This window comes from Neomonachus schauinslandi, chromosome 2 (genome assembly GCF_002201575.2).
Source record: "Neomonachus schauinslandi chromosome 2, ASM220157v2, whole genome shotgun sequence".
In the NCBI taxonomy this organism is placed as follows: Eukaryota; Metazoa; Chordata; class Mammalia; order Carnivora; family Phocidae; genus Neomonachus; species Neomonachus schauinslandi.
In genome coordinates this window covers 39,088,787-39,109,965 of record NC_058404.1, presented here as the reverse complement: position 1 = coordinate 39,109,965, position 21,179 = coordinate 39,088,787, and the positions used below count along the sequence as shown (strand labels likewise).

The 21,179-nt window shown below is 47.2% G+C and overlaps 1 protein-coding gene across 1 annotated transcript in view; it reads right to left on the bottom strand.

The window, feature by feature from the left end:
• The window catches only part of IKBKB (inhibitor of nuclear factor kappa B kinase subunit beta), a 61,689-nt gene extending 41,888 nt beyond the window's left edge, over positions 1 to 19,801 (bottom strand). The window contains exons 1-5 of the mRNA XM_021681596.1: positions 19,669 to 19,801; positions 18,886 to 19,008; positions 6,227 to 6,321; positions 5,191 to 5,308; positions 2,445 to 2,514 (exon numbers count right to left, since the gene is read on the bottom strand). Of these exons, the coding sequence (XP_021537271.1) occupies positions 2,445 to 2,514; positions 5,191 to 5,308; positions 6,227 to 6,321; positions 18,886 to 18,990 (388 nt within the window). The 5' untranslated portion in view covers positions 18,991 to 19,008; positions 19,669 to 19,801. The remainder of the gene's footprint in view (positions 1 to 2,444; positions 2,515 to 5,190; positions 5,309 to 6,226; positions 6,322 to 18,885; positions 19,009 to 19,668) is intronic.
• Positions 19,802 to 21,179: the final 1,378 nt, after the last annotated feature.

Below are 21,179 nucleotides of genomic sequence, written 5' to 3'. Positions count from 1 at the left end.
GATCCCAAATCAGGGTGACTGAGGTTTTTCAAAAGGGATGCTATTAATCCAAATCCAGAGGGGGAAGGAACTGAGAATGGAACAAACCTGTGCTAGCGGCACACGATGCTAGGGGCAGGAGACACTGTGCTGGCAGCTGTTGGTACAGCACCTCATTTGACCCTCGTAACAATTCTAATGAGGCAAGTGATAGTCCCATTCTATAGCCAATAAAACAGATGTTCTTAAAAACTAGGTAACATGCCTAAAATCACAATGCCAATGAGCGGAGGAATGGGCGTTTGACCTGGGACTGTTTATTATCTATGAACTTTTTTTTTTTTAAGCAGGTCCTTACTTATTTTAATTTCCTTTGGGATTTAGGTCATTCACTTGACAGATATTTACAGAGAAGCTGCTACATAAGATACCACTACTGCAGACGCTGGAGATACAGTAATGACTCAAGTCTCTGCCTTCAAGAATTTAATTCTAGTGCATTAGTACATCAAAGCCTCATTATTTCCACTTTAGGGTCATGAAGAGGAAAGAGAGGGAATCAGTGACCTAAAGAATTTGAATGTTCATCCACCTGTAGGAGAGCTGAACTACATACGCACTTGGGCGCTTATCAGCATTCATAATTCTGACTTACGTGGGACTTAAACACACACCTACAACTTCAATACATAATATGACGGCTGTCACAATAGTCAATGGTAACTGGATACAAAATGTGCCCAGTCCAAAGAAGACACGACCAGCAGAGGCACTATTAGTATCACTACAGAATCACTTGAGGAAGTAAAAGTTATATGAGGAAGTAGAATGTTCTGTGTACTCCAGCCAATAAAGACTTTCTTAATAACTATTTGCTGAAATGCACAATCTCATCAGTGAAAGAAAAATACCTGAGAGAATAACATTTTAAAAAATGACTTAAAGCTCTAACCAGAGAGAAATAAAATAAGTTTCCCATGAAGAGCAAAAGAATATTCCCAACCTACTAACCTGCCTTTAACGGAACTCAACATAGAATAAATGAGTAATCTGGTCACTGGGGTAACAAGACAAGTATTGTCTAAGCAAAATTTGGCTTGGCGAGCCATGTGGCAAACTAAGTGTCAGGAAAACAGGTGGGATTCTTAACCTATGGACTAGATCCTCCAGGCAAACAAAGAGGGCCCTTCCAGCAGACCCACACAGGCCAACTCATGAAGGAATCAGCCTGGCCGGTGGTGGACACCATTCAAGTGAGATAAAACTAGTGCAACATCAACTTGTCCTCACGGTGAACTCCATCCAAAGGACAAAGACATGGGAAACAGAGAGGGAGATGGAATTTTCTGCGTCAGATTGTTTGGATCCTAACTTGGATGTCATTGCTGGGCTCTCCCTGCCTTCATTTCCTTCTTGCCCACCCTCTATGAAAAGTGGCGCAGGGTAAGGTAGAGGTGGACCCATACCTACGAGGCAAAGCGTTTTAGAGACTGGAGGCCCACGTATCCTTCCAGGACAAAAGTTAGAAAACACAAATTTACAAATGTGGCAAGATGGTAATGACTGGTGAACCCAGTTGAAAGGTATGTGGGTTTCACTGTACTACTCTTTCAACTTTTCTATACACTTGACATTTTTCTAAAAAAAAAAAAAGTTTGAGCAAACGAAAAGAAAAAAACATGCAGCTTCAAAGAGCTCGCAAGGGAGAGGGATGAAAATTGTATCAGTGCCCACGTCTGGGGGCAAACACTCAGTGATAAGCTCTGGATAACTTTAAACTTTAAACTATCAACTTGTACCAACAACCTCGGAGATTTAAAAAAAAAAAAAAAAAAAAAAAAGAGGCTTGGATCAGGCCCTCTCTCACGTCTGAAGGCTGGAGCCATGTGCTAACCTGCGGAGACCCCCGTCCACGTTCCCTCCAGAGCAGGCAGCAGGTTCCAGAAGACTGCATCTGAGCTCTGTGATCTGAGGTCACTCTTTTCCCTGACCTTCTCAGAGACAGTGGCAGACACCCTCATCCAAGTCCGAGGACAGTAAGAGCACCAAAGGATAAAGCGGGAGCAGTTTTTCCTATGCCTATAATTGGCAAAAGAACTGCCAATGTAGAAGTGGAAAAATTAGTTGCCAAGGGATGAAATTCATTCAAATGACAACCCATTCCATTGCTGGCCATTCCAGGAAAGTAGGGAGTGGAGCTTTTTAATGGGAAGGAAATCTGTTATTCTATATACACCACAATTCACTTCATGACCTAGTCCGGAAGGAAGAGAAATCTATTTGAGTTCAGCACCTGCCTGACTAGTCCCCTGTTGACCTCCGCATTCTGTCTGTGCCCCCTCAACCCCACCCTCTGGAGGGAACGGAGGACCAAAATAGCTCCCCTCTGTGCTCCGCCAGGACTCACAGGCGCACCACAGACTCTCCCCGGAGGGCACAGCCTGACTTCCAGGGCTGGGATTTACCAATGTCACTCAGCAAGGTGAGGATGGCTCCTTCCCGCAGGCCACAGCAGTTCTCAAACTGGTTCAGGTACTGTCAAGAAGGTGAGAAGAAGCATCAGAGTGAGCGGTCCCCGACCACCGACAAGCCCACAGTGTGATTGTCCCAGCTGAAGTCATCTGAGTGCTCACCGCAGCCCTGGGCTTTGGGGATGTGGGCTAATAGGTGGCCTGGGCAGGGAAGGAGGAAGCAATAGTGAGAACTCCCAGAAGAGCTCACATACTCACAGGTGAGGTGTCTGAGTCCTTCTGAGAGGAGGGCTTTTCAGGCTCACCTGAGCCGCAGTTCTGAGGGAGGCAGGCCAGAGGCCACGCTCCACCACAGTGGGACCACTGCTCCTGTGTCCCAAAGAGGGCAGGGTGGAAGGCACTCGCTGCACACCACGCTCTGACCGCTTCCGCAACGTGGCCAGTGGGGTGATGATGGTAGTGGGGAATATTTAACGAGCCTGGGACCCGGCAAACCTCTACACGGTTTAGCTCAGTGAAGCTCTACCTACGTTGTCTCATTTCATCCATCCCTCCACTGCCACCAAGGGAAATACTGTCGGAATTTGCACCTCACAGGTGAGGAGCCTGAGACTGGAGAGGTTCCGTGAGGTCTGCTCACACAGCCATTCCAGCACAGTCCTGGAATATGAAGCCGTGTCTAGCTGAGGCCTGAGCTCAAACACTTGCCCTCTCTGCCCTCCTGGCCCTGGCTCAATATGCTGCTGGCGGCTGGTCTCAAATGAAAACAATGGAGAAAATAACTTCCCAGCTGAGGGTTATAGTCATTAACCAATATTTATATCCAAGAACATCGAAGAGCCCGTTTCCTGAGCTGGGCATACAGACTTCACTCAATCAGTTTTGGCTTCTACATTTGCTCACATGCTGGCCAAGCTGGTCTCTCGGTGCGCAGGGGAGTAGGCTTTGAACTCTTGAGAGGGGGGAAAGACAGGCTACCTCATTTGGAGCACAGAGAGAACAGAGGTCTCAGGTGCTCTGGGCAGTGGCGCCCTCCCTGCGCTGCCCACCCCCGTGGGGGGACCCCACGGACAAAGGCCCGTTACAGTGCAAGGGCTGCCCGCCTCCCCCAGATCATCTTGTGCCCCATGCAAGGTCAATCACGCTGCAGTTTGCGTCATCTTCTTCCCTGGCTGACTGGCTCTCCGCGGCCAGCATGATCAAGTCTCAAGTTCCCTGCCGGGCTTCCGAGCCCTCCGTAATCAGGTCACGCCCACCAACTCCCACGCTGCCCTCTAAGAACCACTCACTCAACTGCAACAACACGACTCTAGCTCCCATTTTAAATAACTGCATTTAGTAATCAGATGATTGTCAAAGGTTAGGAAAATAAAGAGGAAAACTGAAGCACTATCAAGTTCCCCATTTCTCATCCATTATCAGTGCCCAGCTTGTAGGTCGTGCCAATGATTGTTCACATCCTGCTGCACCACTCCCTTGACCCGCCTATCTCCCATGGCAGGAGAAAGCCACTCAGGCAGATCAACCCTTGCGGAAAGTTTCCTTTACAAAAAGAAGACGGAAGGGGCCAAAAAAAGTAATGGAAACAGCACATGATGCTGGGTCCAGGAAACTGCCAAACAGAGAAATGCTGGGGTATCCTGCCTCCCCGCCCCCCCAAAATATCGTGACCCTTCTTCTAGAGGGAAGAGTTCAGGGAGATGAGCACGAGCTTGGCCAGCACGTGAGCAAATGTAGAAGCCAAAACTGATTGAGTGAAGTCTGTATGCCCAGCTCAGGAAACGGGCTCTTCGATGTTCTTGGATATAAATAACAGAGCAACCTCTTTTTCAATACAAAAACAACTTAGTTGTCCAGAGACAACTTTTATTTTGCCTCATACCATGTGGCATTCTTCAGTGTCCTAGATGGAGAGGTGGCCTGCAGTTGGCTTCCCATGGGCTGTGACCCAAGCTCTGCTACTGTAGCTGTGTGAGGCCTGGAATCCACCTCACCATCCTGGGCCATGATCTACATCCTTCACATGGGAATCGTGTTATACCAGCATCACAGGGATGCTGAAAATCAAACAAGGCCAAGTATAAAAGCAGGTTGTATGATCCTGTTTCGTAACACTGGGGAGGGGGCCAGACACGACCGTCCCCAAGACAAGGAAGGGCTGACGTCACCCACCCTGAAGTACACGCTCTAGTAAGGAGAAGTGAATGCACTAGAGGGACGAAAACCCAGATGGTGAGTCAGTGGTGGCTCTGGAACATCAGCCCAGTTCCCTGATTACTAAGCCAGCTCCCTTCCTGCTCCACTCTGTGACCCTGTCTGCAGTGCTGCCACATCTGGGGGACAAAAGCCCTCCTAATAAGGACAGTGGTGACTTGGACGCTGAAGGACAGCCGGTGGCCCTAACATGCCCAGGGAAGGAAAGTTTGTTTTGGAACTGGTCCAGTCTTTCCCCATCCTCAAAACCTGGTGACTTTTTCTTGTCATTTTAGTAATCACCGTGCAGGACATACATACAGCAAGCCCCTCCCTGGCTTTCCCGTAAGAGCTTCTGATTCAGTCTCTTGATTCACATCACGCACGTCGCCCCACCCTGAGCATGGAAGAGGGGGATCTGAGAAGGAAAAGCAAGCCCACTGAAGTCACCACGGCTGCCCGAGCTTCCCAGTGAGGAAAGGGGCGAACGGTGTCCCCACTGCTTCCTGCCCAGACAGGCTGCGCCCCGCCACCCTGGAAGCCTCACCTTTCGGAGATCTCCTCCCTGGCAGTACTCCATGGCCAGCAGGGGCAAGTCATTGGGAGCCAAGTTCTGCATGCCCTCGGGGACGTCCCGGGCAGCCACCACATTGGGGTGGTTCAGCCTAGGAAGGAGACAGCAATGAGGGAAAAACCCAGGATCTGGCTCAAACCCAATCCCCCCTCTGTCCATTTTACGTTTTACAACGAAGGCCCAGACAAGCCGAGGGCCCTCCGGCATAAACAGGAGGACAGAGGTCAGGCACAGGCTACTTACCTCGGTGCCGGGTCAGTTAGCATCCACCCAGCTCTACTTTCAGCACCATGAGCTCAAGGACTGTGAGTGCCTCATGTGCAACTTAATTTTCTTTAGAGTGCCCATATCAAGTCCTCACTGTACTTTGAAGCTGCTTGTAAAAGCAGAAAAAGTAGAGGGACTTCCAATCTCAGGCCATTCAAGCAGGGATTGGGGGGGATGTGTGTGTGTATGTGTGTGTATGTGTGTGTGTGTTTTAAGAGGTTCACGGAGGGAGCACCTGTTTGAGGTCTTGCAAAACAACTAGGTTGCTAGTTTACCTAAATGCTTACTTAAACCCCTCACTACCTGGGAGGACAGCACCCAGGCAGGGCCTCACAGTCCCTGTCTCCACACTGGAGGAATAAGTATCTTCGATCGGTTTACAGCAGTGGAGAGGCACATACCATCTTGGAATCGGAAATATAGGAGGGGAAAAAAAAGGATCTCTGCTGTGACAAAGGACAAGTCACTGTGATGGCTATCTTAAATTATTTAATATAAGAAATAAAGCTGACCAAAAGCCCAGAGTTGGACACTAAGGGCCACTCCTCTAGAAGTCATCTGTTATCCTGAGGGACTGAGATTTAGGACTCTCTTTTCCAGATGCAGCAGGTGGGGTTGTTGGTCCAGATCCCGAAGCTCAGAGGGCTCCCTCCAGATTTCATTGCAATGCCCCACAGCCCCGCAGCTGCTGCATTCTCCTCGTCCCCCCCACCTGTCTTGGCTTGGTGTGTGGGGCCCTCACCTTCTCATGATCTGGATCTCCAGGCACCACCGCTCTCGATTCCGGGGGCTGAGCTCCTGCCGGCACTGCTTGATGGCAATCTGCTCACCTGTTTCCTACAGAGAGAGCACGCACAAGGACAAGAGGAGCAGAACTCACAACCAAACCCACCGAGAAAGCCATGGGTCAAATATGAATTGTCTCCTTAGGGCCCGGAGCATGGACTGCAAGACCTCTGGGATCCTAAGGCCCACATATGTGTCCTCTGATAGATGTCCCCAAGTCACTTGCCAGCCTGTGAGGCTGGCCGCCACACCTCCACCTCTTGCCTGACTTTCTCACTTCGAGCCACTCAGAGTCTACACCAAGGTCTTGTTCAGTTCCCACCTCCTCCATGAAACCTCTGCTCACCATTCCTGCCGAAGAGCTTTCTCACTTCTCTGAGCCCCAACTGCTAGATAGAACCATAGGACATTGCTGGTATTGACCATTTTGACCCACGCCCATGGCACTTGCATGTGACTCAACCTAACAGTTAATGACACACTGCCTTCATATTTCATGCAAGAGTTTCCTCTCTCCACAGAGAGGGCAAACCTAGCACAGCAGCTGGAACACAGAGGATGATTCAATTTAGCATTTCCTAGCTCTGTGACCTGGGGCAGAGCACTTGGTCTGACTCAGTTTCTTCATGTGTAAAATAAGAACGCCTACACCCACCTTTCAGAGCTCCCCTGAAGCTTAGCACCTAGCAGTGTCCAGCTTTCAGCAGCGTTCAATAACACTGCTGGGGGCAGAGCAGACCCGTGTCACACAAGTACTCCTGGCATTTAAAATCCTCTGCAGCTTGGCAACACCCTGCCTTTCCAGCCACTCTGCCAAGAAGCCCCTCTCCCCACCCCCCCAGCCCGCGCATCTGAAGCTGCAGCTGTATCAGACCACCTGTCCAGTCCCGGGCTTCTCTGGTCTATGCTCTTAATCACGTAGGCGCGCAGGCACTCCAGGAGCCCACCTCAAGGGGCTCTTACTCTGCTCTCCAAACAGGCCACTTCATCACACACACCTACCAAAGACTTATTTTCTGTAGAGTCAGAGCTTTATTTTCTTTTCTTGGTTAGATTACAGGCTTATCCATCTTCACGCACTTTAACCTCTTCTCTAGTAACTAGCACAATGCCCTTGGCCAAGAGATTTTGTGAATGGAAGAGAAGGCAATCAATAAGACGTTTGTGAATAATTAACTGCCTGCCTGGGTCCTGAGGATTAACTCATCCCTTTTCCTTGGTACTCTAGGCAGCACCAAGGAGCCCCAGGGGACAGACTAAGAGGAGTGAGCCCTACGGCTACAGTGCTGGAAGCAGTAGGGACAGTAACTCTGGCCTCGGGTGCTCTGCCCACCACAGGGAGCCACTGCTGCCGAGCCTCCTCAGGCCCATGGGACCTCCAGGATGGCTGAGGGACAGTGGGTGCCCCTGGCCATGCCTCTAGTGGCAGGGGCCTGAAAGCTGGGCCCGCCACCAGTGAGCAAGCTGACTTATACCAGCAACCTGTATATTCTGTGTCCATGCAGCAACGAATGACCTCCCCAACAGCCCTACGTACTAGGGAAGAGCCACACCTCCAGGAGGCTTTCAGCAAATCCTCCAGCTAGAAAAGATGGCAGAACGGTACCAAGATTCTACTACTCGCCCAAGTGAAGAAGGATATTCTAGAGGCCCTGACAGACCATTTTCTTAGTTTTGTCATTTTAGGAAACGCACCCTGAAAAGAATCCCCATTCTTGTAAGTGTAGCAATTCATATGGTGCTGAATGGGACTTGAACAAGACACGTCGAGAGACACCTGGGTGACTCAGTCGGTTGAAGGTCAGACTCTGGCTGGCATCTCAGGTTATGATCTCAGCTGGGAGTCTGCTCAAGATTCTTTTCCTCCCTCTCCCTCTCCTTCCCCCTCAGCCCTTCCCCCCGCTCACACATCTTTCTCCCTCTCTCTCTCTCAAATAAATAAATAAAATCTTGAAACAGGCACCTGGAGAAGTGCGGCAGGACCTCCCCATGCGCACGCACTGTCTTGCAGCAGGAACTGCATGGCGGGCACGCAGCTACCAAACTGGCCGTGATCCCTGCAAGACCACAGACCCACCCAGTAAGAAAAGGAAAAATGGAAGTCTCCAAACAAGGGCGGAAGTAGTCTAAGAAAACCACTGAGTCACTGATTGTTAGACCAATCCCTAAAACTGACCTCCGAGAAAGATGAGCTTCAGAAAGAAGCCTCTTGTGCCTCTTACAGCGCCAGTGCCAGAAAAGAGACAACACCTCTACGATACTCTCAGAAGTTGCTTCTACCAGATCCCAACATTGCTGTGGTCAAGCTGTGTGTCAAGCAGTTCCCTCACGTGCCTACTTTTTTTTTTTTTTTAACAGCTCTACTGAAATATAATTCACATACCACACAATTCATCCATTTTAAAGTGTGCCGTGTAACAGTGTGGGGTATGGTCAGCATAGTACAACCAAAACCACACATCAATTTTAAAACATGTTCATCATCCCCCAAGGAAACCCCATATTCATTAGCAGGCACCCTTCCCCCAGCCCCTTGAGCAAGGGCAATCACCTATCCTTACAGATTCACCTGTTCTGAACATTTCACAAATGGAATCCCATGCTACGTGGTCTTCTGTGATGGCTTCTTTCACTTCACATGACGTTTCCAAGGCCTACCCATGCAGTAGCCACATGCCTATTTTTGTAAGGACATACACTCCTGAGGGTGCAGCCCGTGGTAGCAGGCACGGATAATCAGGTCCTGCCAGATCATTCACACGTTGCTATTAGAACCCCGATCTTTGGCCCAGATCCAGAGGCACTCTCTGAAGAAGGGCTGATCTCTTTCAAAAATCATAAATCCTGGGGCGCCTGGGTGGCTCAGTTGGTTAAGCGACTGCCTTCGGCTCAGGTCATGATCCTGGAGTCCCGGGATCGAGTCCCGCATCGGGCTCCCTGCTCGGCAGGGAGTCTGCTTCTCCCTCTCCCACTCCCCGTTTGTGTTCCCTCTCTCGCTGTGTCTTTCTCTGTCAAATAAATAAATAAAATCTTTAAAAAAAAAAAATCATAAATCCTGTTGCTATTGAACCAACCAGTGCAGCTGTACAAGTGAACTCGAGTAGAAATCCATCTAATACTTTTCATGAGTTAGGGAACGTGTGAAAATACTGTTTCTTCAATTGATGTACAGACTGTTAGATCTCACAAAACGTCACACCCTCTACATCATGAACTTCCCGATTCCTGTCTGTTCTCAAACTGATTTAAATTTGCTTTCAGGTTTCACTTCCCCTGAGTGTTCACACTCAAACATTTTAGCCCAGTTCTATGGTAACTTCATCAATGGCAGCTCTGACATGCCATTAGAGATGCTTGTTTCCAGTCAGGTGGGATCTCCATGGAAACTGAGACTGGAATGCACAGTTCTAAAACTGATGGGCCAAGTGTAAAACGAGGTAACAGTGCCAAGGGAGTCCATTCAGCACGTAATGTTTTAATGGACAGTCTGATAAAAGTAACAGTTTAGAACAAGATACTGCAACCCACGGTCTGTTACCTCAGAATGACTCAGAGCTTAAATCAAGATATTTAAAGATCTGCACCTATTTTAACTTCCATACACAGAACAGTTAGTTTTTTTGGTTTTTTTTTACTGCTGCTACTAATAAATTGCCACAAACTTAGTGGCTTAAAACACAAATTTATTTCCTTACAGTTCTCGAGTCAGAAATCTGGTACAGATCTCACTGGGCTAAAATCAAGATGTTAGGGGCGCCTGGGTGGCTCAGTCGTTGGGCGTCTGCCTTCAGCTCATGTCGTGATCCCGGGGTTCTGGGATGGAGCCCCACATCGGGCTCCCTGATGCGCGGGAGGCCTGCTTCTCCCTCTCCCACTCCCCCTGCTTGTGTTCCCTCTCTCGCTCTCTCTCTCTCTCTGTCAAATAAATAAATAAATAAAATCTTTCTTTAAAAAAAAAATTTTTTTTAAATAAATAAATGAAAAAAAATAAAATCAAGATGTTAGCAGGGCCATGTTCTTTTCTGGAAGCTTTAGGGGAAAATAAATTTCCTTGACCTTTCCAGCTTTTTTTTTTTTTTTTTGAGAGAGAGAGCACATGAGAGGGGGGGAGGGTCAGAGGGAGAAGCAGACTCCCTGCCGAGCAGGGAGCCCGATGCGGGACTCGATCCAGGGACTCCAGGATCATGACCTGAGCCGAAGGCAGTCGCTTAACCAACTGAGCCACCCAGGCGCCCGACCTTTCCAGCTTCTTGAAGCTGCCTGTATTCGTTGGCTCAGGGTCCCTCCCTCCATCCCCAAAGCCAGCAAGGACCAGTTGACTCTTGTCACATTGTATCACTTTGACACTGACTCTCCCGCCTCCCTCTTCCACTTTTTTTTAAAAGATATTCACAGGTTCAGGAGTTAGGATGCCGACATCTTGGGAGGCGCCATTATTCTGCCTACCACAGACAGTACGCTTCTGTCTTCATAAAAATGACAAATAAATCAAACCCCAAAGGTAGATCAAGTGATTTAGAACATATTTTAGGTAATCTATCTATACATTGGATAACTCTAGATAATTGCAATCTTCTATTCAACACAAACACTGGATCTAACACACAGCTGTTACCCGGCCCAACCCAGAGTCCAGAAATAGATTTTGATATTGAAGACTGATATTAAAGATTGAAGATTTGATCCTGGCCTCAGTATCCTAATTCAAACTAAAAAGTGAACTTCACAATATGAATACTAAACACATTGTGGACTAACTGGGCACAGACATCAAAACTCACTTTCTGTTTGTGGACAACTCAGCTTAGCCCTACGGTTGCAGGGGAAATCCTAACTCCCTAGGCTTGGGAATGTCTCATACAGTTACAGACACACTTAAACTTTTCTTATACGGTGACCCTTGAGGCAGTATTCTAAAACATTCCAGTTTTCCATGAGTAATACTTCATTTGAAACAGAAACCCAAACAGAATGACTTTCCGCTGCTAAAAACATACCTGCTCTAGAAAGCAAAATTCAGTTAAACAGTTCAGAAAGAGACTAAAAATACTGGTTTTGAAACCCTGGGGAGTTTGTTCTTCACTAGCAATGAAACTCCAAGAGCAGCGGATGACTTTATTTGGGTTAGAACTTCCTAGAGTCTTAGCTCCGTTCTGTGGAAACCCAGACTTGGCCCAAACCATCTCAGCCTCCAACTTCTGTTAAGGGACACCTCATGTGGGACAAAATTTAAAACTGGTTTGTATTTTGAGAAAATGGAGACAGGTACCAACCGTGTAATCCATACTGAATGCAGTTTATCATGAAGGTCCCTCAAGTCTGTGATTCTTTTGTACATGAAAACATAAAAGGTGTGTGGAACTGGGGTGTGGTATAAAGTGGTGGGGGGCACCTCCTCAGATGGCTGAGAGCTACCGAAAGGTGTGACAGCACAAGTGAGCTGAAGGCCAGTCTACTCAGGAGCTGACCCAGCTTCCCAAAGTTAGCCTTCTTTACATGAGGAAGGGAAACTCGCTGGAAGCCAAGAGGTACATTCAAACCTTTGGCTCAGAAACCTGTCTCCCGTTACCGTGGCAACCATCCAACAGGCCACTGTGGTAAAAGGGGATAATTAGTAATAACCAGCTCATTCCTTCTCAGGCCCTGCCCTCCAAGATAAACACTTCAGAGAGGAAGTGCAAAGCTAGGCCTAGAGAGATCCTAGGGACAGAATTCAGGTCTGAGAGTCAAAAGGTACAGGGTCTGGCTACAGCTTTCACCCCTGACTCAACCACGCTGAGCAGTCTATGCTGAGAAGGCTCTGAGTTCAACCCATTCCCTTTGGTGTAAACAGCCAACACACATAGTGGCCTCCAAACTCACCCACAGGGGCTTATGGGGTGAAATAAGTCAGGGTGTACCTCCTTCATCCTTCACCTGGTATATGTGGGACACTGAGCCCACTAGTTTAGCTTCTGGGTCTTTATCCATAAGAGGGAGAGGACTCTGCCCCTCAGGCAAAACGAGATGGAGTGTCTGACACAGAGTGAGCCTTGAGCAAATTACAGTAGCATCATTTCCTTTCTCTGGCCTTGTGTCGATGTTACTCTACCCATTTGAGTTGTCTTCTCTTCAGACTCTACAGTCTGTCTCCTTCCAAGATTCTGCTCAAGTTCCCTCTCCTCAAGAAGCCTTCCCTCTCCCCTGAGCGTTCACGAGAACATGGATAGCGCATCGAGCATTGCTGGTACAGGACGCAGCCATTCATAGTTCAACACAATTTGGTGCCCATATTTAGACCTATTTAATAGACTGCTAAGTATTCATTTTACCTCCTCAATTGGAGCATAAGCACACCGAGGACAAGGTCGTTTCTTTTCTTCTCCTAATGGAGCTTGGGCTGGTGCTCAATACAGTCTTAGTGAGTTGAATGAAGTCTTTTAAGACTTCCAAAACACACACATAAGCTGAAGTGAGCTTATTCTTGTCCAGTGAGGAAACAAGTCAAAGTCAGTACTACTTCGTAGAAGAGATAATTAGTAACACCTTACCTTTTATAGCTTTATGATAGCCAATACATACATTACCTCGTGTCATCCTAAAAGGCATCCTTGAGAAACCAGACAGCAATTCCCAGCCTCTTTCACAGCAAAGTGCACAGAGAATATATTTGCAAGGCACCCTGGGACATTTCCAGATCCTTTCAGAAAGCAGCTGCTCTAGTTCATGCCCAGACATGCTGAGAGCCAAGGAGATCAATATCTTAGCATCCTCAAAAATCCATGGGGGAAGTTTGGGCCCAAAGCCATGAAGCTGGCAAGTAACAGAGCCAGGACTGGAACCCAGGTATGGGTGACTGGGAGTCATGTGGTTTTCCCCCCTTATTCCCAAAAGGTGCTGCAGGCTGAGGTCACTCAAGTCATCTTTTTCTTCTTCCTCTGTATTTAACAAAGGTCTTATTGAAAACATCAGCCTATCTAGTCTGTACTGATAAATGGTTTGTGCTGACCCTTTGGCTGAGGATTTATGGGAGTACAGACACAGCAAGGACTGCCAAGGCCCATGCTTGGTAACAGATTCAGGGAAACAGGGGTAGGGGCATTTGGTACACTGCCCTTACTCACTAAAATATTTGTTTAGAAAGATTTATGCATGTTGTCCTCCAAAGGAGAGTTTTTCCCTTAGTGCTTCAAAATGGTTTAGACTGATTGAAGAGACCTGAGAATGTTCTAGAGGTGTCCATAACCTTGGATCACCCACCATGGAAAAGCCACAAGCCACAGTAGAGAAAGCAGGAAGTTGGGATTTGAATCAATGTAGGTTCAGATTCCAGCTCCTTCACTTACTAGCTTAGCCTCTTTAGGTAAATGACCTAACCTCTCTGTGCTTCAATTGCCTCGGCGATAAACATAAATAAAGATAATAGGCTGGCTTACTTGGAGGAGTGTGTGACTCTTGACCCCGGGATCGTGAGTTTGAGCCCCACTTTGAGGGTAGAGATTACTTAAATAAACTTAAAAAAAAAAAAAAAGGTAACAGTTCTTCCTTTTAGGTTATGCAGGCTGGAGATAAAACATGTAAAATGCCTAGCCCACTGATGGCACATGATAGGTCTGATTACTGGGCATCACAAATGTGACTGAGGATACCAAGGCTTAGATTCTTTAATGCAATTGCTCTTGTGATAAACTAAAAAGTCTCTCTTTTGTAGACAAGATAAAGTATATGGAATATTAGGAAACGTACATGGTTGCAAAGTACAATCGTTATATGTGTATACAGATATATGTATAATCATGATATGACTGGAGTTAAATTGTCAAAACCACCTATCCCACCAGCTTTCTTCAAGAGGCTCTGAACACCGGCGCATCCACCAAAGAATACACTACTCCTGTTCTGATCATGGACATCAACTGAAGAACCTCCTAAGCACCCACAGCAGACTTAAGGCTTTCCCCACCCGAGTAACAACCCAGGAGGGTGACGGAGAGCTTCCCGGACTGAGCCAGGCTCATCAGCAAGGTTTCACTAAGTATTTGTGAAGTTGACTCCTCCTGCTCTCTCAGCCCTCACCTTCCATTCCCCTACTAGGTCCTAAATAGCTCTTAGATCTGCCCACTTCTCTCCACCTCCAGCCACCTTCAGCCCCGTCCAATCTCTCACCTGTCCAATCTCCAAAAGCTTCATGACTGGTCTCCCTATGTGACAGGGTGTCCTCGTACCAGCTCTTCTGAGAGCGGATTGTTAAACATTCGGGAATTCAGTGAGACCTGCTAATTAAACTGTCAGTGGCTTGAAACAAGCCACGGTGGGAGTAGTTACCCCATGGAAACTGGTAAACACTACTACTCAGGATGTTACTTTGGGGAGCCGATTTCCCAGCACATCACTGCTTGGGCCCCTTCCAAACTCTTCCTGCAGTCAGAGTGGACCCCCTTCCAACAGCTTCCTGTTGCTCTTCAGATAAAAACGAAAGCTCTTGGCAGGGTCTCACTGTCACCTTCTACATTCCAGCCTCCCTTGCACCTGGCTCCCCCCTTCCTCCCTTCTGGTCCTGCTCGCCTTTCTGTCCCACCTGCTTGCCAAGACCTGCCCCACCACAGGGGTTCTGAATAGGCTGCTCCCTCTTCCTGGAACTCTCTTCCCACTTTTTTAGCCCGGCTAAGCCCAGTTAACTTCTACCAATAACTCAGGTCTCTACTTAAGTGCCACTTCCTTGAAGCAGCCTCTCCCCCCAACCCCCCACTCCCGACCTCCTGACTGATCCCACCTCCTGGTATAAGGTATCACTGCTGTGGGCCCCTCTCCATGTCACACTTATGATAGTTGGGAGCTTACATTTGTAATGACAGATTAATGGCTCTTTCCCTTTTCCAAAAAGATCTTTAGAGGGGCGCCTGGGCGGCTCAGATTGTTAAGCGTCTGCCTTCGGCTCAGGTCATGATCCCAGGGTCCTGGGATCGAGTCCCACATCGGGCTCTCTGCTCCTTGGGAGCCTGCTTCTCCCTCTGCCTCTCTCTCTCTCGGTCTCTCATGAATAAATAAATAAAATCTTAAAAAAAAAAAAGATCTTTAGAGAAAGTGAATGACTTTATGCACCTAACATGTGTATAATATAAAGACAATTGCTATGGGGGAACTGAAAGAAAGCCAAAGCCAGACAGGGCCCTAGCTGACCAGGAACTTAAGAGCCTTGACAAGACACATTCTTATACACAGACAAAAGGGCAGTATATGAAGCATGCCAAATGAGTGGAGCTGAGGGAATTCAATGGAAAAACGAATTTCCATAGAATGAAGGAGTCCATGGCAGGTGTACTGAGGAAGTGGTCTAGAGCTGATCATGGAGGAATGGGCAGAATTACGTAAAGCTGTCCAGGAGAGAGAGGCTTGTCCCAGAGAAGGCTCAGCCAACCAACTTGTTGGGAGCCAACAAGCGGAGGTAATGCTAGAAAGATAGGGTAAGGCTAGACTGTAAAGAGGCCTCAAACAGCAGAATGAGGAGTTTGGCTTTTAAAAAATAAAGAAAAAAAAAAAAAGAACAATGATCAACAAAATGAAAAGGCAACCTAGGGAGAAGATATTTGCAAATGATATATCCAATAAGGGGTTAGTATGCAAAATATAACAACTTAACAACTCAACACCAAAAAAACCCTAATAATCCAGTTAAAAAATGGGCAGAAGACCTGAACAGACATTTTTCCAAAGACATACAAATGGAAAATGGACACATGAAAAGATGCTCAACATCACTCATCATCAGGGAAATGCAAATCAAAACCACAATGAGATATCACCTAATACCTGTCAGAATGGCTAGAATCAAAAAGACAAGAAATAACAGGTGTTGGCGAGGATGTGAAGAAAGAGGAAGACTTGTGCACTGTTAGTAGGAATGCAAACTGCTGCAGCCACTGTGGAAAACAGGATGGAGGTTCCTCAAAAACTTAAAAACAGAACTATCATATGATCCAGTAATTCCACTGCTGGGTATTTAATCACAGAAAACAAAACCACTAATTTGACAACACTAATATCTGCACCCCTATGTTCACTGCAGCATTATTTATAACAACCAAGACAGAGAAGCAACCTAAGTGTCCATCAACAGATGAATGGATAAAGAAGATGTGGGATAGGGGCGCCTGGGTGGCTCAGTTGGTTAAGCGACTGCCTTCGGCTCAGGTCATGATCCTGGAGTCCCTGGATCGAGTCCCGCGTCGGGCTCCCTGCTCGGCAGGGAGTCTGCTTCGTCCTCTGACCCTATCCCCTCTCATGTGTTCTCTCTCTCTCATTCTCTCTCTCTCAAATAAATAAATAAAATCTTTAAAAAAAAGATGTGGGATATATATATATATATATATATATATGCAATGGAATATTACTCAGCCATAAGAAAGAATGAAATCGTGCCATCTGTGGCAAACATAGATGCACATAAAGGGTATTATACTAATTGAAATAAGTTAGAGGAAAAAATGTCACATGATTTCACTTCATGTGGAATCTAAGCAAAACAAATGAAGGAACAAACAAAAAAAAAAGTAGAAACAGACTCATAAATACAGAGAACTGATGGGTTCCAGAAGGAGAGAGTTGGGGGATAGGTAAAACAGGTGAAGGAATTAAGAGATACAAACTTTCAGTACATAAATAAGTCATGGGGGGATGAAAAGTACAGCATTGGAAATGCAGTCAATAATACTATAAGAACACTGTATGGGGACAGATGGTGACTATATCACGGTGAGCACTGTATAATGTACAGAATCATCAAATCATTGTTGTACACCTAAAACTAATATAACAATGTATGCCAACTATACTTCAATTAAAAGATAAAATAAAAATGAAAAACAAATTAAGGGTTTTGAACAGGGGAAGGAACTTGAAAGTAGTAATTCTAGAAGACCAGCCTACACACACACACACACACATTTTTTCAGGCCTATATCTATAAAGCCAGGAACAAATTCCATCTGACAATAGCTTTCCAAACTCACAGAGCAGACGGAGGCCATTTTGAGCTAGAGAGGACAGACACATGGCACAGCTGGACAGAACTCCTTTTGAGGGAAACCAAACAACTCTAGTTCAGCTGCTGCAAGACAGATGCTGTAGTCAAGAATCTAAAAGCTGTGGCCTATCTAGAAGCAGCCCAGACCAGGTTTAAGTGGGGCCATAGAATGATCTGGCTCTTATGTTGTAATGCGAGGCCCATGGTTATACTCAGAGCAGAACACATCTGAGCCAGTTGTGTTTCTATGGCCCACTCCGCCATAGCGTTTGCTGGAATTCTGGCTTCCGGGTTGAACGTGGGAATTACCGCCCTTCAGCTCTGGCTCCCGCATTCCTCCAGGGGCCATTCCATCTACTCAGAGCTGACAGGACTCAGGGCAGGGCCTAGAATGTCTTCCAACTGATAAAGGAGGGTAGCTGTCTGGAATGATGCTCTCTTGTGGCTGGCCAGTAGGCTTGATGACTCTCCCGCGGGGTTCTGCAGCGGGCTCCTAGGAAGCGGGGCACAGTCTGCCATCCCTTCAGCCCATAAAAGCGCTCAGCAGCCCCTGATCAAAAAGCAGGTGCCTTCCTTCGAGGACCTCACAGGTCTGATTTTGGAGTCAGAAAGCTAACTTTAGTTATTTGGTGACTGAGGGTTCCCTAGAGCAGTGGTCTCCAAATTGGGTGTATGTGCACCAGGGTTACCCAAGACTGGAATCCAAAAGAATTAAAAAGAAATTAAGCTTTTCTGATATTAGCTTTATGACACCCTCCTCACATTATTTTTCAGAAGAGCGCATATCACTTGTGATTCCACAGGCACTGGTGGACAGGGGCCCCGGCTTAGGTAGATTATGGATTGTATTATCCAATTTCAATAAAATGACTCTCATAAAATGGACAAGTGCCTAAAGAAATTCCTGCAGAGAACTTCAGTACATGTAACACCCGCACAAGCAAACAGGAAAATGGAAGAACTAACGCTCCTCTTGTGAGAAACTCATTTCAGACACAGGAGTAAAAACAATGAGGATCTAATCAGATCTAAAAAGAAATCAGCCCAAATAATTCCAAATTATAAAAATTCTTTGAAACATGGATTTTCATCCACTACCCTTAACGATAATTCTCACTTTCATATGGATCTGTATATCCTGCGCTGTGCAGTATTGCAAACAATACTGGGAAGGTATCATAATTAGTACATATTTAAAATATTTTTAAAGCAACTTTTTAAACACTTAAATATATTTTACTATGGTCATCCTTTAAATTTTTCTATTTTTGTATGTTTTGTAACATGTAATATATTAGTACATGACAGTGTGATGGTAGCACAGATACTAATTTAAGATACATAAAACTGAGGCTAAAAACTTAACATACTTATACTATTTATTTGGGGAGCATAGTCAGTAAAGTTTGGAGACCACTTAGAGTCAGCTCTGCAGCTCTGAAGCCCCTTCCCAGTTCCACCTTCTCACTCTCTCCCAAGAAGCCCCTGGCCAAAGGTGAGCCCCATCCCCCACCCAGCAGAGTGTGGGGCAGAGGTGATTCCAGGGGAACCTGTCTTCCCCACCTCTGACCCTCGCTCGCCCTTAGCTCTTCCCAACTCCACAGAGGCCCTACCTGATTGTGCCATCGGATGACGTTTCCAAATCCCCCTGTCCCAAGTCGTTCTTTCATCTCCCAGGCCCCACATGTCTGGGTTGGCAGAGAAGGTGACCAGCTCATACTGATGCCGTGCTAACTCTGTAAGCAATTTGGAGTGGGGCACAAAGGATTAAAAAAAATGAAACTCGAGATAGACGGAGAAGGTAAGAAATAACATTTACCTTCGATGCGAGAGACGAAAAACCTCAGCTGGTTTTCATTTTGTAAATAAACCAGGTTGTCTGGTTTGTTTTTGGGTTTTGGTAGCAAACTTTTTTCTCACCTTCCCCCACCCCCACCTCAGCTGTTGTGGAAGGAGGCAGAAAGGAAAGACACTCAAAGGAGACGTTACTCCACAACCCCTGAACTCGAAAGGGCATCCCAGCCTAGACTCCAGCAAGGGGCGCCCTGCCCCGCGCGCATTCTGCTCAAGGTGGCAGGGACAGAGTCTAACGTTGCGTTTCCCCACGGTCACGTGTGTCTTCACACAGTCCAAATGAATCATGGCTCTCTCTCCCAAAGCCACCACCTCCAAAAGGCCACCTGGAACCACCCGGGCCAGAGCTGTTCCGGGCCTCCCAACCCCACCCCGCGCAAGAGACAGGTTTGTACGCCCAGAAACCCCGACTTTTAAACTCGACAGAAGTTCTTTCGGGAGCCTCAAGTGAGGAGAGAGGTGCGAGCTCGCCGGTGCAGAGGAGAGGCGGGGTCTGCAGGTGCCACCAAGGGCCCCCCCGCGCGGCCGCCCGAGGGACTCACCTGTCGGCAGGGACGCGGGGCAAGGGAGACGCTCCCCGGGGCGGGGGAGGCGGGGGCTGGGGCGGCAAAACCGGGGGCTCTGGCACCTCCCCGAAGACATTAAAATGCGGGAATCTTAAACCTGCCAGCCCAGCGCGACTTCCTCAAACACTTCCTGCTCTGACGTCACGGAGCACGTGGGCCGCCGCTGGCCCTTAAAGGAGCCGCGGGGGGCGCCAGCCCAGACCACGCCCGGTACTCGCGGCCGCGCTGGGGGACCCCCTCGTCCTCGCCCAGGTGACTCTGGGAGGGCTGCGTGTGGCTTCTAGGCGGCTCCGGTCAGCCCTGCACAGGCTGTGCTCCTTGAAATAAAAGAGTGCCCCTAAAATGAACCCGAATGCGTCAAACTCTGTTTAGACAGTGACTTTAACCTGATGCAGTTTCTGGACAAGGGGAGATGGGGATTTCCTCACCAGAGCCCTCCTGGGGTGAACTTGACACCGCTTCCTAGACTTTTAGCTAGGTGGAATTTCCCGCGCCCCCGCCAGGATTTATTTAGGGACTGTTTACAAGAATTGCCCGGGCCTCCTCTCCTCAGGCTGCGTCCCCTTTATCTGGAGGATTTTTGGCTCGGGATCAAGAATGATAAATCACAGCTGTACTCCCTAGACGTGTCAGCCCCCACTACCCCCTTAAAAAAAGTAAAGAAAAGGGGGGGGTATCTCGTAGTGTTAACGAGAAACTGCAGTTTCAGCCGCAGTGATGTAGGGAAATTGTGAGAGAAGCTCGCAGCCCTGAAGTTCACCGTTCTACTCCTACCTACTTGACATTATTAAGGTCTTTTGCTATGGAGTTTCTCAGGTCTGTGGCATTATGCTATCACACAAAGGTGGTGTGTGTTGGTAGATTTACTCAAGCAGGAAAAAAGGCATTAAAGGAAACTTTAATAGCTCGCATTTATAAAATGCTTACCAAGTGCCTGGCACTATCTACATACACTCTGTACTTAGAATTCGTCATTCAAATCCTCAAGGCAACCCTACACATGGAACAATAACTGCATTATTGGTATCTCCATTTTGCAGATGAGAAGACTGATGTGCAGAGAGGAAAATATGTCAAAGGCACAGGCTAGTAAGTGGATGAACTGATATTCCAACCCAAGCGGCTGGTTCTTAGCTCCAAGCTCTTAATATTCGGTTAAAAGTATCATACTAAGAATTTCAGAAGGAGGCAAACTGGATTTTGAATCCTAATACTGCTATTGACTACTCTCAGATTTTAGGGCCAATTACTTAACGACTCCAAGCTTCCATTTCTCTTCTTTAAAATGTGGGCAACATTAGGTTGAATTGCATGAAATTGCCATTTTTTAATAAAACAGAAACAGTTGAAACACCAGCGACAAACATCAGTGGTTTCATCTTGTTCAGCCTAAGAGCAGCAGGGAAGACAGGAGAGTACACACGTCCGAGAAACGAACCAGCAGGGTTGTTGTAGGGAGTTAATGGGAATGCCTGACACTGGACACT